Source organism: Sminthopsis crassicaudata, chromosome 3, assembly GCF_048593235.1.
Source record: "Sminthopsis crassicaudata isolate SCR6 chromosome 3, ASM4859323v1, whole genome shotgun sequence".
Taxonomy (NCBI): domain Eukaryota; kingdom Metazoa; phylum Chordata; class Mammalia; order Dasyuromorphia; family Dasyuridae; genus Sminthopsis; species Sminthopsis crassicaudata.
In genome coordinates, this window is record NC_133619.1 from 606746653 (window position 1) to 606765240 (window position 18588).

Here is an 18588-nt window from a genome sequence, read left to right on the forward strand (position 1 = left end):
TTTTACATTTCATTGACATAAATTACAAATTGCTCCCTCAAAGATTTTATCAAGTATGCTAGCCCATGGTAACCTGTCATTATACACACCTGATCACAAAGAGATAATTGAGAGGGATATTTGGAGAGTGATCATGCAGAGGGAAGGACAAGAAAGGAAATAAGGATCTCAGCCCCAGAGTTCTAACACTTCAGCATGTCTTAGCCTCCGCCAGGTTTCTGTTTATTTTCAATCAATCAACATTTATTAAGCACCTACTATGTGCCAGGCATTGTGCTAAGCACTGGAAGTAAGTAGAACTCATGAATCTTTCATGATTTATTTAGGCAGACACATAACCATCAAATAAGACGTGAGATCCTAGAAGAAAAACATACACGGCTGCTGTGCGTTCCTTATTGCATACCCCAAATACTGTGTTTAGTTTGTTTTGTTTTTGCCTTTTTCTACACAACAGTTCAAACGTAGAAGACTAGTACAATTTGCGGTTGGTTTAAGACAAATAACTTCTGAGTTCCCAGCTCTGCGGAATTCTCTACATGAAAAACAAACAAACAAACAAAATTGGAAAAGCAAGTTCAAGGCTAGAGTTTTAAGCTATAACAGACTGGAAAGCCCAGGTAATAAATAAACAAACTCCTCTGGGGCCGGGCTGGATTTCAGTTTCTTTTGAGACCTTACTCATTCCCTCTTTGTGTGTTCCAGCACTCGGTAGGGTGGCGTAGAGGAGGCTCTGGAGCCGTGTTCCTCTTGCATGACGGGCAGCGTGGCAGGGGTGTAGATCTCAGAAACATTGTCGTTGTTCTCCAGGGCGCCGTAGGAAAAGGAAGCTTTGAGGTCGGGCTGGACGGTCATTCCCTTGTCGTGTATATTCTGCATACCTGAAAAGAAGCCCGGTTTTTTTTCCCCAAAGAGCATCACATTAGGGTGGATGGGGGGAATGGGAATACAGCTTCACCCCAGCCACTGGCTAATTAGAGAACTCATCATGTACATTATCACATCATGTACATTGTCAATTTCCTGAGTGCTTTGGATCACCAAGGGAACATCCATAAAGGCAACCCTTGAAAATGACAGTTGCTTAGCAACGGTGGGATGAATCTTTCAGAAATTACACATAATAGACCAAGCATGGCAAAGGAAGCCACGAATGGGTACCGAAGGTAGACATTCATCTGCTTTGGTTAAAATGACCTTGGGAACTAGGACGGGGCCTTGCACATAGTAGGTGCTCAAGAAATGAATGTGGAGTCAAAGGGATGGGAGCATTCTCAGACTGCTGATCCCAGAGCCAAATCCTGCCCCTGACCCAGAACTGGAGTCAGAAAGACCCAAGTTCAAATCTTTCCTCGGATGCAAACCAGCTGAGTGATCCCTGAGCAAGTCACTTTTCTCAGCCTCAGTTTCCTCATCTGCAAAATGGGGAAAACAGTAGCAATCTGCCTAACAGGGTTATGAGCAGAGGTATGCCAGAGGCAGTCTGAGCTGGCTGGTGAGAGCCGATTGTTAAATTTTCAGTGGGAGCCTTTTTGCTCTATAAAATGAGGAGGTTCGAGTACTGGGTCTCTTAAGGTTCCAGTTCTAGAGGTAGATTCTAGAGTCTATTTCTAGATTACAAAGGATTATAATCCTGTGGAATCACTGATGAGGCAGGTAGATGTCTCAGTGGGGAGTCAGAACTGAATTCAAATATTGGCTCAGGCAGTTTAACTGTGTGACTTCAGAGCCACTTTTAGCCTCAGTATTCCCATCTGGGGATAATAATACTCCCCAGGGTTGTTGTGAAGATCAAATGACAGAAAATTTGGAAAGTGCTTTGCAAACTTTGCAATAACTTTAAGTTATGTAAATGCTAGCTATTATTATTAATCATGACAGAAATTCACATAATACACATTTTAGAAAATTTCTGTATTATAATCACACTCAATATTTATAGACCATCTTAAGTATTACAAATGTTTCACATGTGTCATTTGTTTGAAACTCACAACAACCTTGGGTGGGGAGAGAGGGCTATTATCATCCCCATTTTACAGATGAGGAAACCGAGGCAAGTGCCTTGCTCAGGCTTATACAACTTGTAAGCATCTGAATCACGTTTGAATTCAGGTTTCTGACTTCAGGCCCAGCATTCTATCTAATGAATGGATCATCTAGCTGCTCATAATTTAGAGAGTCAGTGTTCCCCAATGGACCCAAGAAGATAGATTTAGCCCTGGAAAATAATTTCTGGACTCAGGGACCATTCTATTCTGGGCTCAATGGGGTGACATCTGCCAAGTCTGCATAGGATCCATAGAGAGCATCTACACAGGATCAGCTATGGTGTTTTTCTGAGGAAACATTTCTAGTCCTACCTTTGAATCTATAATGCCAATTGGACATAACAGATTTGCAGTTTCATGTACAATCATCTTTTATTAATTATTATTATACTATATTATGGAGATGCTTATATTATTCTATAAATTAACAATAAAATAAATAAAAATCTTAAAGCATCTATAATTCCACACATCATGTGAGAATTTTTTCCCCCATAAGAATTAGTACCAATGAGTGGTTTGGAACCTGCAAAGAGGTGCCAAATTTAGGGTCATAAATCCAGAGCTGGAAGCAATCATACAGGACACTAACCCCCTCATTTTCTAGATGAAGAAAATGACAATACAGTTATTAAGTGTCTGGGGTAGGATTTGAAATCAGGGCTTCTCACCTATAAATCCAATGCTCTAACCACTGTACCATTCAGCTGCTAAAAATGAGCTGTTGAGTTTTTTCCTTGGACAGGCTTCATTTCTAGAACTTTCTTTCTTCATTGGATAAAAATTGACTGAAGTTCATTTTCAAGGAATGATTTAAGATCTAACTTGAGGGGAAAGTTATCGCTGAATTTGGAACTTGAAGGGATCTAAGAGATCACCCTAATTCAACCCTTATATTTTTGGGGAAGGCAATTGGGGTTGATTTGTTCAGGGTCACACAGCTAGTAAGTATCTCAGGCTGGATTTGAACTCAGGTTCTCTGGACTCTTATACCACTTAACTGTTCCAAATCCCTTTACTTTTGATAAGTGAGGAAATTACATGAGCTTATGGAGCTCATGTAAAACAACTTGGCTTAGGGCCTCGAGGAATGTAGTTGGGAATTAAGAAGGTCTGAGTTCAAATCCTGTCTTTTGATACTTAGATTCTGTGTGATAATGATTATGTCATCTCATCTCATGAAGCCTCAATTTCTTCATCTGTAAAATGAGGCTAATAAGACTTGACCAAGGTCATACATTTAAAGTAGTTTGCAAAATTTATATATTTTTCTATATATTTTATTATATAAATGCCAGTTATTATTATAGAGTAACTTGCCCAACATCACATGTAGAAAATTAAGGAGGGGGGCCCGAGTTTGGAACCAATCCTTCTGACTTCAAATAAAATCCGACTTTTGTTTGTTATGGTTTCCCTCCCCCCCCTGCCTGTTCCTCAAAATTCTCCTAGGCCATAGGGAGCTGGTGGGCTCAAATTTGCCTTTGATGTTTTAAAAACTTCCAGCTTTCAGGGCTGCCCATGCATTTTGTAGTTAATGAGACATTGATTTAGATGTCCTTGAAAAACAGGTACTGGTAAGATGCAAATGAAGGCATAACCTATACTATATCTCTGTTTCAGTTATACCCAGAGGCAGTTAGGTGGAATTGTGGATAGAGAGCTGCAGGGAGGAAGACTAGAGTTCAAATCCAGCTTTAAATACTTGCGTGAAGCTAGGCAAGACACTTACCTGCTGCCTACCTCAGTTTCCTCAATTGTAAGATGGGGATAATCATACCTACCTCTACCTCCTGGGATTGTTGTGAAAATCAAATAATATAATATTTATAAGCATGGTATTTAGTAGGTGCTTAATAAATGCTTGCAGGGCTTGAATTAATCCTTCGTATGTCATTTTAAAAATGCTATGATTTGGGAACAAAGGGTAGATAGAGTACAGAGATTCAAGGAAGAACTCCCTAATGGAGAGCTGTCCAAGAGGGGAAAGGCTGCCTTGGGCAGTGGTGGGCCACCTCCAAAGCAAGAAGGCCCTTTCTGCCTCAGTTTCCTCATCTGTAAAAGGAGAAGCTTGGAAGAGGGGACCTCTGTGGTCTGTTTCAGCTCTGAGTCTATGATCCAATAACAGGTTTCTCTCCACCTGCTCACACTGCTCCTCCTGAGCCAAGGCTCCACACAAGAGAACGTTTCCAGCTTAATCCCAAACTAGAACTAGAAGGCATCCTGGCCATCGCCCCCTGCATTATTTTGCAGATGATGTGATGAGGTCCATGGAGATGATGGACTTGCTACACAGACAGCATCTCGAGGGGTGCTATTTGAACTCTGGTCCCTGTTCTATCATACTGTGCAAAACCCACAGGCGTGGCAAAAACACACAGAGGAGCCCGTGGGCAAGTAACCTGCAGCCTTTGCTGCCTGCTTCACTCGGGCCACATGAACTGGGAGTGGAGAATCCAAGATAATTTAGCCTGGGGGCTGGATCACCTTGGGTCTCATCCCCTGTGCTACTTTGCCATGTGTGCAAATGGTTTGGGGTTCTCTGAGTCAAGGCCAGCTAGCGTAAGCTCCAGCAGGCCCTAGCCAAGTGGAAAGGCTGGGGCATGACCATCATCAGGGGACCAGCTGGGCGGAGTTCAGGGACTCTTGTCCACAGAAGGTCTCTGGAAGTGACTTTTTTTTTTTTTTTTTTTTTTTTTTGGTCACAGCAACTCATGAAATTGTCCACTCAGAGCATGGTAAGGGTTGGGACGGAAAGGAAGGAAGGATGACCTGCATCAGTGATGGGGGAAGGTCCATTCTGATGAGATCATTGGTCTTTCAAGGTCAGAGTAAGGAACAGACACACATACACACACACACACACGTGTACACACTTACACACACAGAGTAATACCTCACCTCCTCACCTATCTGGATCTTAGCTGAGGAACAAGGAAGGAAACATATAAGGCCTCTAAGCAGCCAGAAGAGACACCCCAAATCCATGCATCAGAGCTCATGCACTTGCACCAGAGGCTGGATTTCACAGCACGAGAGTGCCCCACCTCCCAGCTGCTAGCTTCAGACCCACCAAAGGTTAGAAGTGGCCAGTCAGAAACGAGGAGGGCGGACACGCCGACATGACGGAGGAGAGAAAAACGCCACAGCGAAAGCAGGTACGAGAACTCACAAGACACAGCACTTTGGGGCTCTTAGCCTACGGGCACAAAGGTCCAGACCCCCCCAAAACCCGAGGGCAGGGCTACACCCTAGGACACCCACAACAGGCGTTCAGAGGGATGGCTCAGAGTCAAACCAAGGGTTAAGTATCTTCAGCATCCTCTGCTTAAGAGGACAGGGAAATGCGTAAGATATTGGATTATTTTAAAATAATGGCTGACATTTATATAGCCCTTTAAAGTTCCCAAATACATCTGTGACATTCTTTGGATCTTGCTGCCACTCAAGGAGGTTGTGAACAATTTGAGGGCAGGGAGCTGCAGGCGCTTAATAAATGCTTGTTGATTTGAATGGATTTATCAGAGGCACTCCTCATTTTACAGATAGGAAATGGAGGCTCAGAGAGGTCACTCAGCCAGTAAATTTCAGGGGGCAGCAGTACTGAAGAATGGATGGAAGACTTGAGAAAAGGCAGGAAAGCCTTGGGTTCAAAAGCTGTTTCTGATGCTTAGAGCTAGCTGCATTATGCTGACTCAAGTCACTTGCCTTGGTTTCCTCATTTGTAAGACGAGGGAATTGGACTGGATAGGGGCTGTGGTCTGTTCTAGCTTTAAATCAATGATCATAAGTAGGACTGAAAACTGGGCCTTCCTGATTCTAATTCTGATGCTTATCCAGTATGCTGAGCACTCTCTCTCCCCAGTTCCCTGCCCACTTTTCCCCTTTCTCTATCTTTTTGTCTTTCTTTGTATTTCTGTCTCTTTCTGTATTTGTCTGTCACTCTATCTGTTTATCTCTTCCTCTCCTTCTTTTCCTCTTTCCTTCTCCATCTTTTTCCTCCTCTCCCTCTTTCTTCCCCACATCTCTTTCCCTTCCTCTCCCATCTCTCTCCTCTTCCGTCTCCCTCACTGCCTCTATCTGTCTCTTTGTTTCTCTATCTTCTCTCTGTTTTTGTCTGTCTGTCTCTTCCTCCCTCACACCCTCTTTCCCCTTCTTTTCCTCTTCCCTTCTCCATCTCTTTCCCCTCTCCTTCTTTCTTCCCTACATCTCTTCCTCTCCCTCTCCCATTTCCATGTCTCTCTTTCTCTGTATCAGTTTCTCTGTCTTTCTTCTCTTTTCCTCTCTCCTTCTTCATCTCTTTCCTTCCTTGCATCTCTTTCCCTCTCTCCTGTCTCTCTTTCTGTCTCATGCTTCTCTGTCTCTTTCTTTTCTGTCTCTTCCTCTCTCCCTCTTCTCCTTCTTTTCCTCTTCCCTACTCTATCTTTTTCCTTCTCTTTCTCCTCTTTTCTTCCTTGCATCTCTTTCCCTCCTTCCTGTCTTTCTCACTCTTTCTCTCTATTTCCACTTCCCTCTCTCCCTCTCTTCTTTGCTCCTTTGAAATTTAGCATTTCCTTCAATTGTTCAAAAACATCACCATGAGAAAAGATTTCAAGGCTTCCCAGACCACCAAAGGGGCCCAGGACCCCCAAGATTCAGCATGAGAAGCACCTTCCAGATCACCTGGGACTTAACCCAGCCCCCTTATTTGCTACAAAACAGACTGGCTCTCTCCCCTAAGGTCTAGGGGGTGGAGGAAATCTCTTTGTCCTGCAGTGGGCAGTTCAGTAGCCCCAAAGTAATCCTGCCAGTCTAGGAGGCAGATGCACCCGAGTTTACATCCCACCTCGGACTTTTTTAGTCTTAAGTCACATAACTTCTCACCCTCAGTTTCTTCATGGGAGGGGAAGGGGAAACTCAAAAACCTCTCAATTTGTCAACCATCTTTAGCTCTAAATCTCAGCCATCCGGAAAAGCCCTGATTATCCAGAATGACTCTCATGCTAAGGGTTCTCCTGCCCAGATTTTGAGGTTCTAAGCAATCATTCTATTAAGGGAGACAGTTTCCCTTCACAGACTGAATGCAAAATAGGAAGAATCAGGGATGTTGAATCAGAAGAGTTGGGGTTTCTTTAGAAACTACATCTAGGTGAGGGGGAACAAACCAAAATTCTCAATAAAAGCAAAGTGGGAGATCAACATGGGGAGAGCCAAGTTCAGGGGTAGTCTCAGATACTGATAGCTGTGTGAGCCGCTCTTTGCCTCAGTTTGTTCAACTGTAAAATGGAAATGTAATAGTCTCACCTGCCCAGGTGGTTGTGAAGATCATGTCTGTCACATGGGCACAGAAGGGGCTACATAAATGCTCATTCCCTTTTCTTCCCTTTCCCCTCTGAGGGAAAAAGAATCATGTAGAAAAACAGAGATGACATGACAGCTCGGCTAACCTTTTGTGGGCAAAGCTCTCAAGCTTCCCCTCCCCTCCTCCCAGCTCCTATCTCCCCCTTCTCCTCCCCTCACCCCCATTCCGCACAGTCAGTCAGAGGAGGAAGAAGGGTTACCTGGCATGGCATCCATGGAGATGTAGGGTTCAAATGGGACGGCCTTCTTTCTGTTCCTTGTGATCAGGAAGACGCCCAAGAAGGCAACAAGGCAGCTGAGGAGAGCGGATAGGACGGGTGAGAAATGAGACAGACCGAGAGGATGTGAGACAGGGTGTGGGCTTGGGGGGCCTGGTCAACAGGCAGTGGGTGGGTGGGGCTAATCAGCTGAGAATGGGCCAGAGGCCTGTTCAGCATGGATCGGGACCATGCATACATACATACATGTATAAATACATGTGTGTATATATGTGTATTATGAATATATGTATTATGTACACACACACATATCCGTTTCTCTCTACCCTTTTTCTTTCTCCCTCTCCACTCTCTACTTTTCTCCTCTCTCCCCTTCCTCCTTCTCTCTCTCCTCTCCCCTATTTCTTTTTCTCCTCTATTCCTCCCTCTCTTCCTCATCTATCCTCTATCCTCCTCCCCCCTTCTCTCTCCCCCTTCCACCTTTTCTCTTTCCTTCTTCTCTTCCTTCTCCTCTCCCCCTGCTTCTTTTTCTTCTCTATTCCCTTTTCCCTCTCCCTTCCTTTCTCATCTATCCTTCTATTCCCCCTCTCCTTTCTCTCTCTTTCTTCCCACTCCTCCTTACCTCTCTCTTATCTTCTCCCCTCCCCCCAGGACTTCTCTGCCTGTCTATGTCCCCTTTCCCAACCTCCCTGTCTCTTTCCTGAGCTCTTGTCCTCCCTCACACTTCTCTTCTGCCTCCAGTCCAGAGATTGCCTTTCAGACAACTCAAACTGAATGTCCCATGGGCATCTCAGGCTCATGGTGTCTAAAACAGAATATACAGTCTCTCTCCAAAGCCCCTCTCTTCTCAGCTTTCTTATTACTGTCAAAGAGGCCGGCAGCCTCCCGATCACCAGACTCCTAACCTCGGCTCCTTGCTGGCTCTTGCTCCATAGCTCATCTGTCCAGTGCGGGTCATTTCGACTTCTCCCATCAAGTCCCCTTTTCTGCATTCCCACGGTGAGTCCCCACCTCATGCCTGAGCTATTACAAAAGCCTTCTGACTGATCTCCCTGCCTCAAGACTCTCCTCACCACAATCCATCCTCTACTCAACTGCTCATGTGACTTTCCTTGAGGGTAGGTCTGACCGTGTCCCTTCCTGCTCAATAACCTCCAGTGGCTCCCTAGTACCTCCAGGACAAAGATAAAACCCTTCCCAACCAGCCTCATACGCATTCTTTCACTACATTGCTTTGGTCCTCTTACACACATAATACTTCACCAGATACTATGCTAAATGCTTTACAATTATTATTTTATTTGATCTTCACCCTGGGAGAGAGACATTATTATACCCATTTTACAGATGAGGAATGTGACAAAGATGGAGGTTAAGTGACTTGGTCAATTGGTATTTGACTCTGCATTTCAACTCCAATCTGCTTCACTTGGCTGCCTCCTGAGTCTCCATTTTCTGCATGAGAAAATGGAAAGGTTGGATTGAATGACTTCTGAAGACCAGCCCAAGAGTCAATTTATGATTTTTAAGCAGAGCGACCATTTTGGTCTCAGAGAATATAGGATGGAAGGTGTTCCCCTCCTCCTGCTAGAGCTAAGGCAAATGGGGATGACTAATGATGGATTACTACATATAGCCAAAGGCTGTGGTATTGGTTTTTCTTAACTGTTGCTTTTCCTTGTTATAAGAGAGCATATACAGCTTAAAATGATAGAGATATGAAAAACAAAAAAGCACAAATAACGCTTTAAAAAAAAATTAAATTGTGTGTTTGTGAGGCAATGAGGATGGGGATGAACTCACCCAAGGGCAAACATACATATGTGGAGAGCGTCTTCACCTATGAAATCCAAGTAAAACGTTGCTCCTAACAGAAAAACAAACAAACAAACAAAAATACTATGTTTAAATGCTTTTTAAAAAATATAAATAAAAAATTTAAGAATAATTAAAAATAAAAATAAACTTGAACATATTCCAAATACACAATATTGACAGCAGCACTTTGCTGAAACAGAGTTGATATATCCAGTGATTGGGGTAAGTTTGAATAAACTCGTGATACTTAATTAAATATAACAAACAAGACTTCTGTAAGAGATGATGAATGTGATAAATACAGACAAGCCTGGATAGCCTGACTGATGCACAGTGAAGTAAGCAGAACCAGGAAAACACTGTACACACAGTGACTACTATCATATAGAACAGGACTGATGTGAAATTATAAAGAACAAATGTAGTCCCAAAGACAGCTAAGAAAATCATCCCTTCCTCCTACTTCCTGTTCAGCTTCTTTACAGAGAGGTGGAGTCCACACCACATATTTTTTTGAAGTGTGGACTAGTTCTGTTGGATTTTTTCTTCTTATCTTCCTCTGTATCTTAAAAAAAAAATTCTTGGTTGTAAAGAATGGTTTTGGAAGCAGAGGGAGAGAGGATTACATAGGAAGTCCAAGCCATGTAAAAATAAAAAATAGCAAAACATTTAAAAAAAAATAAAAACTGGGGGCAGCTAGGTGGAGCAATGGATAGAGCACCAGCCCTGAATTCAGGAGGACCTGAGTTCAAATCTGGTTTCAGACACTTACTTCCTAGCTGTGTGACCCTGGGAAAGTCACTTAACCCCAGCCTCAGAAAAAAAATAAAAATAAAAACTACCAATGATCTTGTGATGAAGAGACCAGAGAGACGATCTAAGTGTAGATCACAACAGAGCATTTTCACTCTTTTTGTTGTTGTTTGCTTGCATTTTGTTTTTTTCTCATTTTTTTTTTCCTTTTTGATCTGATTTTTCTTGTGCAGGAAGATAATTTGTAAATATGTATACATGTATTGGATCTAACATATATTTTAACATGTTAAACCATCTAAGGGAGGAGTTGGAGGGAAGGAGTGAAAAATTTAGAACACAAGGTTTTTCAAGTGTTAATGCTAAAAAATTATCCATGCATGTGTTTTAAAAATAAAAAGCTTCAATAAAAAAATTAAAAACTAAACTTCAACAAAAACTGTCAAGCACAAAATCTTAAGGACAAGATTTTATTTTTTAGTTCTATCATCTAACCTTTATTAAGGCAGAACCAAGGCATGAAAAACTAAGAACAAAGCAAAGAAAATGCCTTTGTGTGCTAAGTTCCTTCTAATAATAGAATCATGCATCTAGAATTGGGAGGGACCTAAAACACCACAAAGTCCAAACCACTGACTATAGATAAGCAAATAAGCCCCAGAGAATGATTTTACAGCTTGTAATAGAGGCTAGATTTGAAACCAAACAACTTGTGATTGGCTTTGTGTACATCATCTCCTTGGAGTCTCTCAATAACTCTGTGAAAAGAATTATTCTCATTTTACAGACGAGGATACTGAGGCTTACAGTGATGAAGTCACTTGTCCATAACTGTAATTCTGTTATATGTCAGAGGGCTGAGTTTGAACTTAGGCCCAGTACTTTTACCATTAAATTACATTGCTTTATCTTGATTTTGAATTGTGGTTCTGTATGAACTTAAACAAGCCATTTAAACTGGGACTCAGTTTTCATTATTTTTAATGGACACAATATAATTTGTACTACTGATAGATACAAGTCTCAATATTCTACCACCATTTGCTCTTTTTTCTTTCTGTTTGTATTTTTTAAAACTTAATCATATTTTATTTCTCCAAATACATGCAAAGATAGCTTTCAACATTCATCTTTGTAAGATTTTGAGTTCCATATTTTTCCTTCCTCCCTCCTTCACTGTCTTTCCCCAAGGCAACAAGCAATCTGATAAAAAGTTAGACGTTGTACTTTTTAAAAAAAGGTGTTTTATTTTTTAAATAGTATTTTATTTCTTCCTAGTTACATGTCAAGAAAATATTTAACATTCATTTTTACCAGATTTTGTATTCCAAGTTGGTACTCTTTTTGAATCAGCTGAAAACCCACTAGCTAAGATCTGCCTCTGATGCAGAATATCTGTGAGACCCCTGAGCATCCTCAGCAATCTCATTTAGAAAACGAAGGGACTGGGCTGCATGGAGCCTGAAGACCTTCTTCCTCCCTGTTCCTCAAAGAAACAACAGTCTACTCATTTGTTCTATGCCTTTTCACTGGCTGACCCACATTTGGGATTCTTTTTCCCCTCAGCTCTGGCTTCTGGCTTCCTTTGAATTCAAACTAAAAGTCTCCCTGTCTACAAAAAGCCTTTCTTAAGTCCCTTCAATCTATTGCCTTCTGTCTGTTGATTGTTTCTAAATTATCCAGTCTCTAGCTTGTTTATATGTGATTGTTTACATGTTGTCCTCCCCTTGAGGAACTGTGGACTCTTTGAGATCTTTTACCTTTTTTGGTAATCCCAGAATCAATGGAATATAGTAGAGATACTTAATAAATATTTATTGATTGACTGCTTTTATTACTATTGATTGGTAATATTATTTATCATTCATTAATTTATGCATCATTTATTATTTATCACTATTTATTATTTATCTATTATCATTTATCAGCCATGTGGCTATTGATCCAAATATAGGCCAAATTCTTAAAATAAAAATCACTTTAGAAGGAAACAATGCACACATACAGCCAAACACTTATATTTCTGATAGCTGATGCAACTGGAAGTAGAATGTAGGGGAAGAAGGAAGCCCAAGGCTCAGATCCCAGCTCTCTCTCTCACACATCCTGTGTTCTAAGGGCCCTCCCAGCTCTGACCTCCTGGGTTCTAAGGGCCCTCCCAGCTCTGACCTCCTGGGTTCTAAGGGCCATCCCAGCTCTGACATCCTGGGTTCTAAGGGCCCTCCCAGCTCTGACATCCTGGGTTCTAAGGTCCCTCCCAGCTCTGACCTCCTGGGTTCTAAGGGCCCTCCCAGCTCTGACCTCCTGGGTTCTAAGGGCCCTCCCAGCTCTGACCTCCTGGGTTCTAAGGGCCCTCCCAGCTCTGATCTCCTGGGTTCTATGGGCCCTCCCAGCTCTGACCTCCTGGGTTCTAAGGGCCCTCTCAGTTCTGACATTCTGAGTTCTAGATTCCCTTTCAGCTCTAAACTTTTGTGTTCTAGATTCCTTTCCAGCTCTGATATTCTGTGTTCTAAGGGTCCTCTCAACTCTAATATCACAATGGCTAGCATTTATATGGCTGCTTGCCAAATACTTGACATATATTATTTTATTTAATTTTCCAAGAACACTGGAAGAGTTATCCCATTTTACATAGAACATGGAGACTCAGAGCATATATCCTGGGGTGACACAGACAGTAAATGACTGAGGCTGGATTTGAACTCATACCTTCCTGAATCTAGATACAGCACTCTAACCATTGCACCAGCTCACTACTTTTCATTAAAAGGACCAAAGACAAGTGGATCAAACACTGGATTTGGAGATGGGAAAACCTGGGTTTAAATTCCACCTCCTACTGCCTGCCATCTAGGGGAGGGGGTAGAGGGAAGGAGGGGAAAAATTTGGAACAGAAGGGAGTACAAGGGATAATGTTGTAAAAAAAAAATTACCTATGAATATGTACTGTCAAAGAAAATGTTATAATTATAAATATTAATAAAAAAAATTCCACCTCCTGTATTTACTAGCTCTGTTAATCCTGTGCCTCAATCTCCTCATCTGTAAAATGAAAGGCTTGGATTTTCAGGCCTCCCTAATACTAATATTCTATAATCTTATAATTCCCATTACACAGAATGATCCACAGGAAAAGGCTTGATAAGAAATGCTTCCTTAGTCATCTCTACACTGTCAATTTTTTTTTTTTAAAGGAAAGAAAACCTGGTCATTTCATAATAGTTACCTGCTGTGATTGCGATGGTTGTCGACAGAATGTAGCCCACACTGGCGATCAAGGAGGAATCATAGAGCTGGGTGGCCTGGCTTAAGAAGCTTCAGTAAAAGAAATAAGTACATTCGTCAGTTCCTTCCTTGCAGGAAAGATCAAGAACATTATAATTAAAATTTTCTAACTATAAGGGGGGGTATGCAGGACCCTGAAACATCAAGAAAGCATCTAGCATCAAAAGAACTAAGTATTCCTTTCATATTACTTTGCATCACTTTTGAGGAAAGAAATGGTCCTTGAGAAGATCCAGGTGTACTTGGTTCTCTGCTGGCCCCCTTTCCAACTCAGTCTAGTGTCCGTCACACAGCAGGTGCTTAGTAAATGTTTATCGACGAGCTGATGGATTGTCATGGTTCAGAATGGAGGATGAAACACCGATCATTCTTCTCTACAGAAAGATGGAAGATTTGGACCTTTCCAATCTTAGACCCTTCATTCTCGACAGACATGACCCCTCTGAATTTCTCCCTCTACCATCGTTCTTTTTTTTTTTTTTTTCTGCCTAAAATTCCAGCCCTTTTTCTTCTGAAGAATGGATTAATATTCTGTAGGTGCATTTCAAATGCCTCCTCCATGAAGCCGCCTTCTTTCTCTATTCAGATGTGATCTTTATCTTCCTTCAACTCTTATTAGTGTCTTGACTCTTTCTCATCACATTTTTATATCATTCTTCATATGATATTTAACTATATATTATATAATAATTAATGTTATAATATCAAGCTATGATATATTTCTCTTTTAAAAAGAATATTTTACTTTTTCCCACTATATGATATGGACAATTTTTAATATTATTTTTTAAAAAAAATTTGAGTTCCAAATTTTTCTCCTTTCTTCCTTCCTAAAATGATAGGCAACTTGATATAGGTTATATATTTGTGATTATATCATAGCTCTTTTGTACACTCACTCCCTAATAGACTGTAAACTCCTTGAGGGCAGGAATTCCATCATTTTGGAGAACCCTGTAACCCGAACACCCAGCAAAATACCCTGCAATCAGGGACTGAGTAAGCCTGAGCCAATTAAGGATAATTAGCGAAATAACAGAGTTCTCTCTTAAGCAATTGACATGGATATGAAATTAGAGAAGGTATTGTGTTGCTTCATCATACATTTTTTAGATCCTCAGTTAAGAGAAACTTGTGGGATCTTTGGCCCATTTATGGCAAATGAGATGACATCTCAGAAGGCCTCAGCTGGGGAGTATATATATCGTGATATCTTTCATTATGATGTTCTTTATTTCCTATGGTTTTAAAAGTGCGACCCAACAATGTTGAAAAATTACCCGTGCATATGTCTTGTAAATAAAAAGCTTTAATAAAAAAATACTTTAAGAAAGATAATTCTGATGGACATAGCTCTTTTCAACAATGAGATGATTCAGGCCAATTCCAATAGTCTTGTGATGAAGAGAACCATTTGCACCCAGAGAGGACTGTGGGGACTGAGTATGGACCACAACATAGTATTTTCATTCTTTTTATTGTTGTTTGCTTGCATTCTTTTTCCCCTTTTTGATCTTATTTTTCTTGTGCATCATGATAATTGTGGAAATAGGCACAGGTTTAATATATATTGGATTACTTGCCAACTAAGGGAGGGGGGGAAAGGGAGGGAAAAATTTTGGAACACAAGGTTTTGCAAGGGTGAATGTTGAAAATTATCTATGCATATAATTTCATTATAAAAAACTTTAATAAAAAATAAAAGAAAAGTGGGACCCAATCAGTATCTGATGGGAGATGGTGAGAGGCAGCAGGAAGAGAAGATGACTTACGCGGCTTGATAGATGGCCGTGGCGACCATGCACACCAGCATCACGTAGAAGATGGGGTAGTCGAGCTGGAGGTTCCCTTGGATTGATAAGACCAGCATTCCTGCCACAGCCTTGACAGTCACCACTGTCATGGAACCTGGAAATAATTTACAGCAATTTAAAAATCGGTTTTCTTAAAAATCACACACACACACACACACACAGACACACACGCATAATTATTATTATGGGTTATTATATTATATATTATAATTATATTATTATATTATATTATATAATTATTATGGGCGTTTCCCAATAGTAACTCTCCCATTCCCACGGAAATCCTATCTGATAATAAAGAAAAAGAGACAAAACTGAATGATAAAACAATCATTTATCACAGTGCAAGTCACATGGAGGAAGCTGGCTGGCTTGGTACACAGAGCACAGGACTTGGAGGCAGGAAGACCTGAGTTCAAAGAGAGCCCCAGACACTTACTAGTTATGTGATGGAGAAGTCACTTCATCTCTGCTTCAATTAATTATCAATCAATTTTTATTGAAGCTTTTTATTTTCAAAACAAATGCAAGGATAATTTCCAACATTTCCCCTTGCAAAACCTTGTGTTGCAAATTTTTCCCTCCTTTCCCCCCATCCTCTTCCTAGATAGCAAGTAATCCAACACATGTTAAACATATTCTACTTCAATTTAAATAAAAGTGGGATAATAACAGTACCTATCTTCCACTGGTGTGAGAATCCAGTGAGATATTTATAAAGTGCTTTGCAAACTTTGAAGTACTATAGAAATGCTAGCTGTTATTATTATTATTATTATTTTGTATTTATGGTCTATCTCTCTACAGAAAGGAAATCCTTTGTTCTGAGCTAGCCATCCATCAATAAATAAATAATTATTTTTTTATTAAAGCTTTTTATTTTCAAAACATATGCATAGATAATTTTCAACATTCACCCCTGAAAAACCTTGTGTTCCAAATATTTTCCCTCCACTAGACAGCAAGTAATCCTCCACACACAATTCTTCTATACAGATTTCCATAATCATCATGCTGCACAAGAAAAATCAGATCAAAAAAGGAAAAAAATGAGAAGTAAAACAAAATGCAAGCAAACAACAATAAAAAGAGTGAGAATGCTATGTTGTGATCCATGCTTGTTCCCACAATCCTCTCTCTGGATGCAGATGGCTCTCTTCTTAATAAATAATTATTAAGCACCTATTAAGTGCAAGGTACTGGGCTAAATGCTGGGGATACCAAGAAAAACAGATAGTCCCTGCTTCCAAGTAGCTCACCATCTAATGAAGGAAACAACAGGCAAACTCATTACATTTCATCTGTGTCCAACTGCCTTTTAGGGAAATTTTCTATGTTATCTCTATTATAATAGGTGCTCCTTTAAGAGCTGGGACCATGAGGAGTTTCTATTTATACCTCCAGGTCTTAGCAGAATGCTTTGAACATAGTTAAGTATGTCCAATAATTTTTCATTCATTCATTCTTAAGTCACTGTGTTTGCAGCTCAAAAACAAAACAAAACCTACAAACCAGGAGATGCACAAACTTAGGGTCATCTCCACTCCTTATGCTCCTATGAACTATTTGTGCCTAACTTGTGGTAGAGACTTCCCAGATCATCTTGGGTGATCAGCCTGTCAAGACACACTGCAACCTTGACTCCACAAAATGATGTCACTTTGATCCTCTTTGTGCATAAAAAGAAATGTATAATTCTGCTTTCTTCACTCTTAAAAATTCCTGTTTCTCTGTATTCTTCATATTCATTACTTCTTATGCTATCGTAACATTCCATTAGTCTTATTCCACAATTTGTTCCATCATTTTCCAGATCGATGAGTGCTTACTTTATTTCCAGGGTTTTTGTTTTTTTGTTTTTTTTTTTTACTAGTATTGTTACGAGTATTTTGTTTTATGTAGAGCCTTTTTTCTTTTTTTTTGAGGGGGGTCTTTGATATCCTGGGAAATTAGCAGAAATGAGATCATTAAGTTAAATAATTTCAAATTATTTTCCAGAAATGACTGGATCAAATCACAATTCTATCAATAATATATACATGTGTAGGTGGCCCTGTTTTAGTCCTGTCACAGAGGACTTGAGTGACCCATTCACTCAGGGTCTCAAGTTGCAGCTAAAATCTCACCTTCTAGAAACCTTTCCCAATCCCTTTTCATCCCAGTGCTTTCCTCTCCTGGTTGTCTCCAATGTATCCTGTCTATATCTTCTCTCTCTCTCTCTGTCTCTCTCTCTCTCTCCTGTGTTGTATGCTGTCCCCTCCTTGCTTCTGCATCTGCCTGCGAGCTCCATGAGAGCAGGCTTGCCATCAAGGCGATGCACTTGTTTTGTACACTTTTATTTGTTTGTTTCCAGTGTTTAGCACTATATCAGTACAGGTGATTAATAAATGTTGACTGTACACAGTGAGCAATGAATAAATGTTGAATGAGTGAAAAATTTAAAATAAAAAGACAGAAGCAATTTAGGATGCTTGGCTTTAAAAGCTCTAACTTTTCAATCTCATACGACTCCCCTTTTTGCACACTATAGTATAGAGGGATTGGTCTTCTTCATGTTCTGCATAAACAGCACTGCCTTGACTGTATCTTCAGTTCAACAGTTCAACAGGCTGATTTCAGAAAAGCCTAGAAAGACTTACATGAGCTGATTACCGAGTGAAGTGAACTGAACCCTGAAAACTTGGTGCACAATAACAACAAAATGTGATGGTCAGTTATGACAGACCTAGCTCTTCTCAGCAAAACAGTGATCAAGACAGCTCCAATAGATTTGGGATAGAAAATGCTGTCCACATCCAGAGAGAACTATGGAAATGCTGTGGATTGAAGCATATTATTTTTATCTTTTTTTCCTCTCTGTTTTTTTTTTTTCTCATGGTTTTTCCTTTTGTTCTTATTTTTCAACCACAACATAATAAATATGGAAATGTGGTTAAAATAACTGTATATGTATAATTTGTTTTATTGATTGCTCTCTTGGTGGTAAGAGAGGGAGGGAGAAAAATATAAACATGAATGCTGAAAACTATTTTTACATGTAATTGGAAAAATAAAATACAAATGTTTTGTTTTAAAAAAAGGACACAGATCAAGTACACAGAACTTTGTCTGATTCTTCTAACTCTTAATGTTCTCTCTTCTAAAATGTTCTCTCTCCTGTTCAACTACCTTCCTTTTATTTAAGACATACAATGTACATGTTGTCTTCCCCAACAGAATGTGAGTGTTCTAGGAGCGGTGGTTACTTAAATATTTTTGATTTGGGTCTTCAGTTGCCTATACCAAAATACCCAGCTCATGGCGGGTACC

General features: G+C 40.3%; 1 protein-coding gene across 2 annotated transcripts in view; it reads right to left on the reverse strand.

The window, feature by feature from the left end:
- Positions 1 to 305: 305 nt before the first annotated feature.
- The window catches only part of NIPAL3 (NIPA like domain containing 3), a 51300-nt gene continuing 33017 nt past the window's right edge, over positions 306 to 18588 (reverse strand). For both annotated transcript variants that reach the window (XM_074305839.1, XM_074305840.1), the window contains exons 8-12: positions 15238 to 15373; positions 13407 to 13495; positions 9413 to 9476; positions 7592 to 7686; positions 306 to 881 (exon numbers count right to left, since the gene is read on the reverse strand). In XM_074305839.1, coding sequence (XP_074161940.1) covers positions 682 to 881; positions 7592 to 7686; positions 9413 to 9476; positions 13407 to 13495; positions 15238 to 15373 — 584 coding nt within the window. In that variant the 3' untranslated portion in view covers positions 306 to 681. The remainder of the gene's footprint in view (positions 882 to 7591; positions 7687 to 9412; positions 9477 to 13406; positions 13496 to 15237; positions 15374 to 18588) is intronic.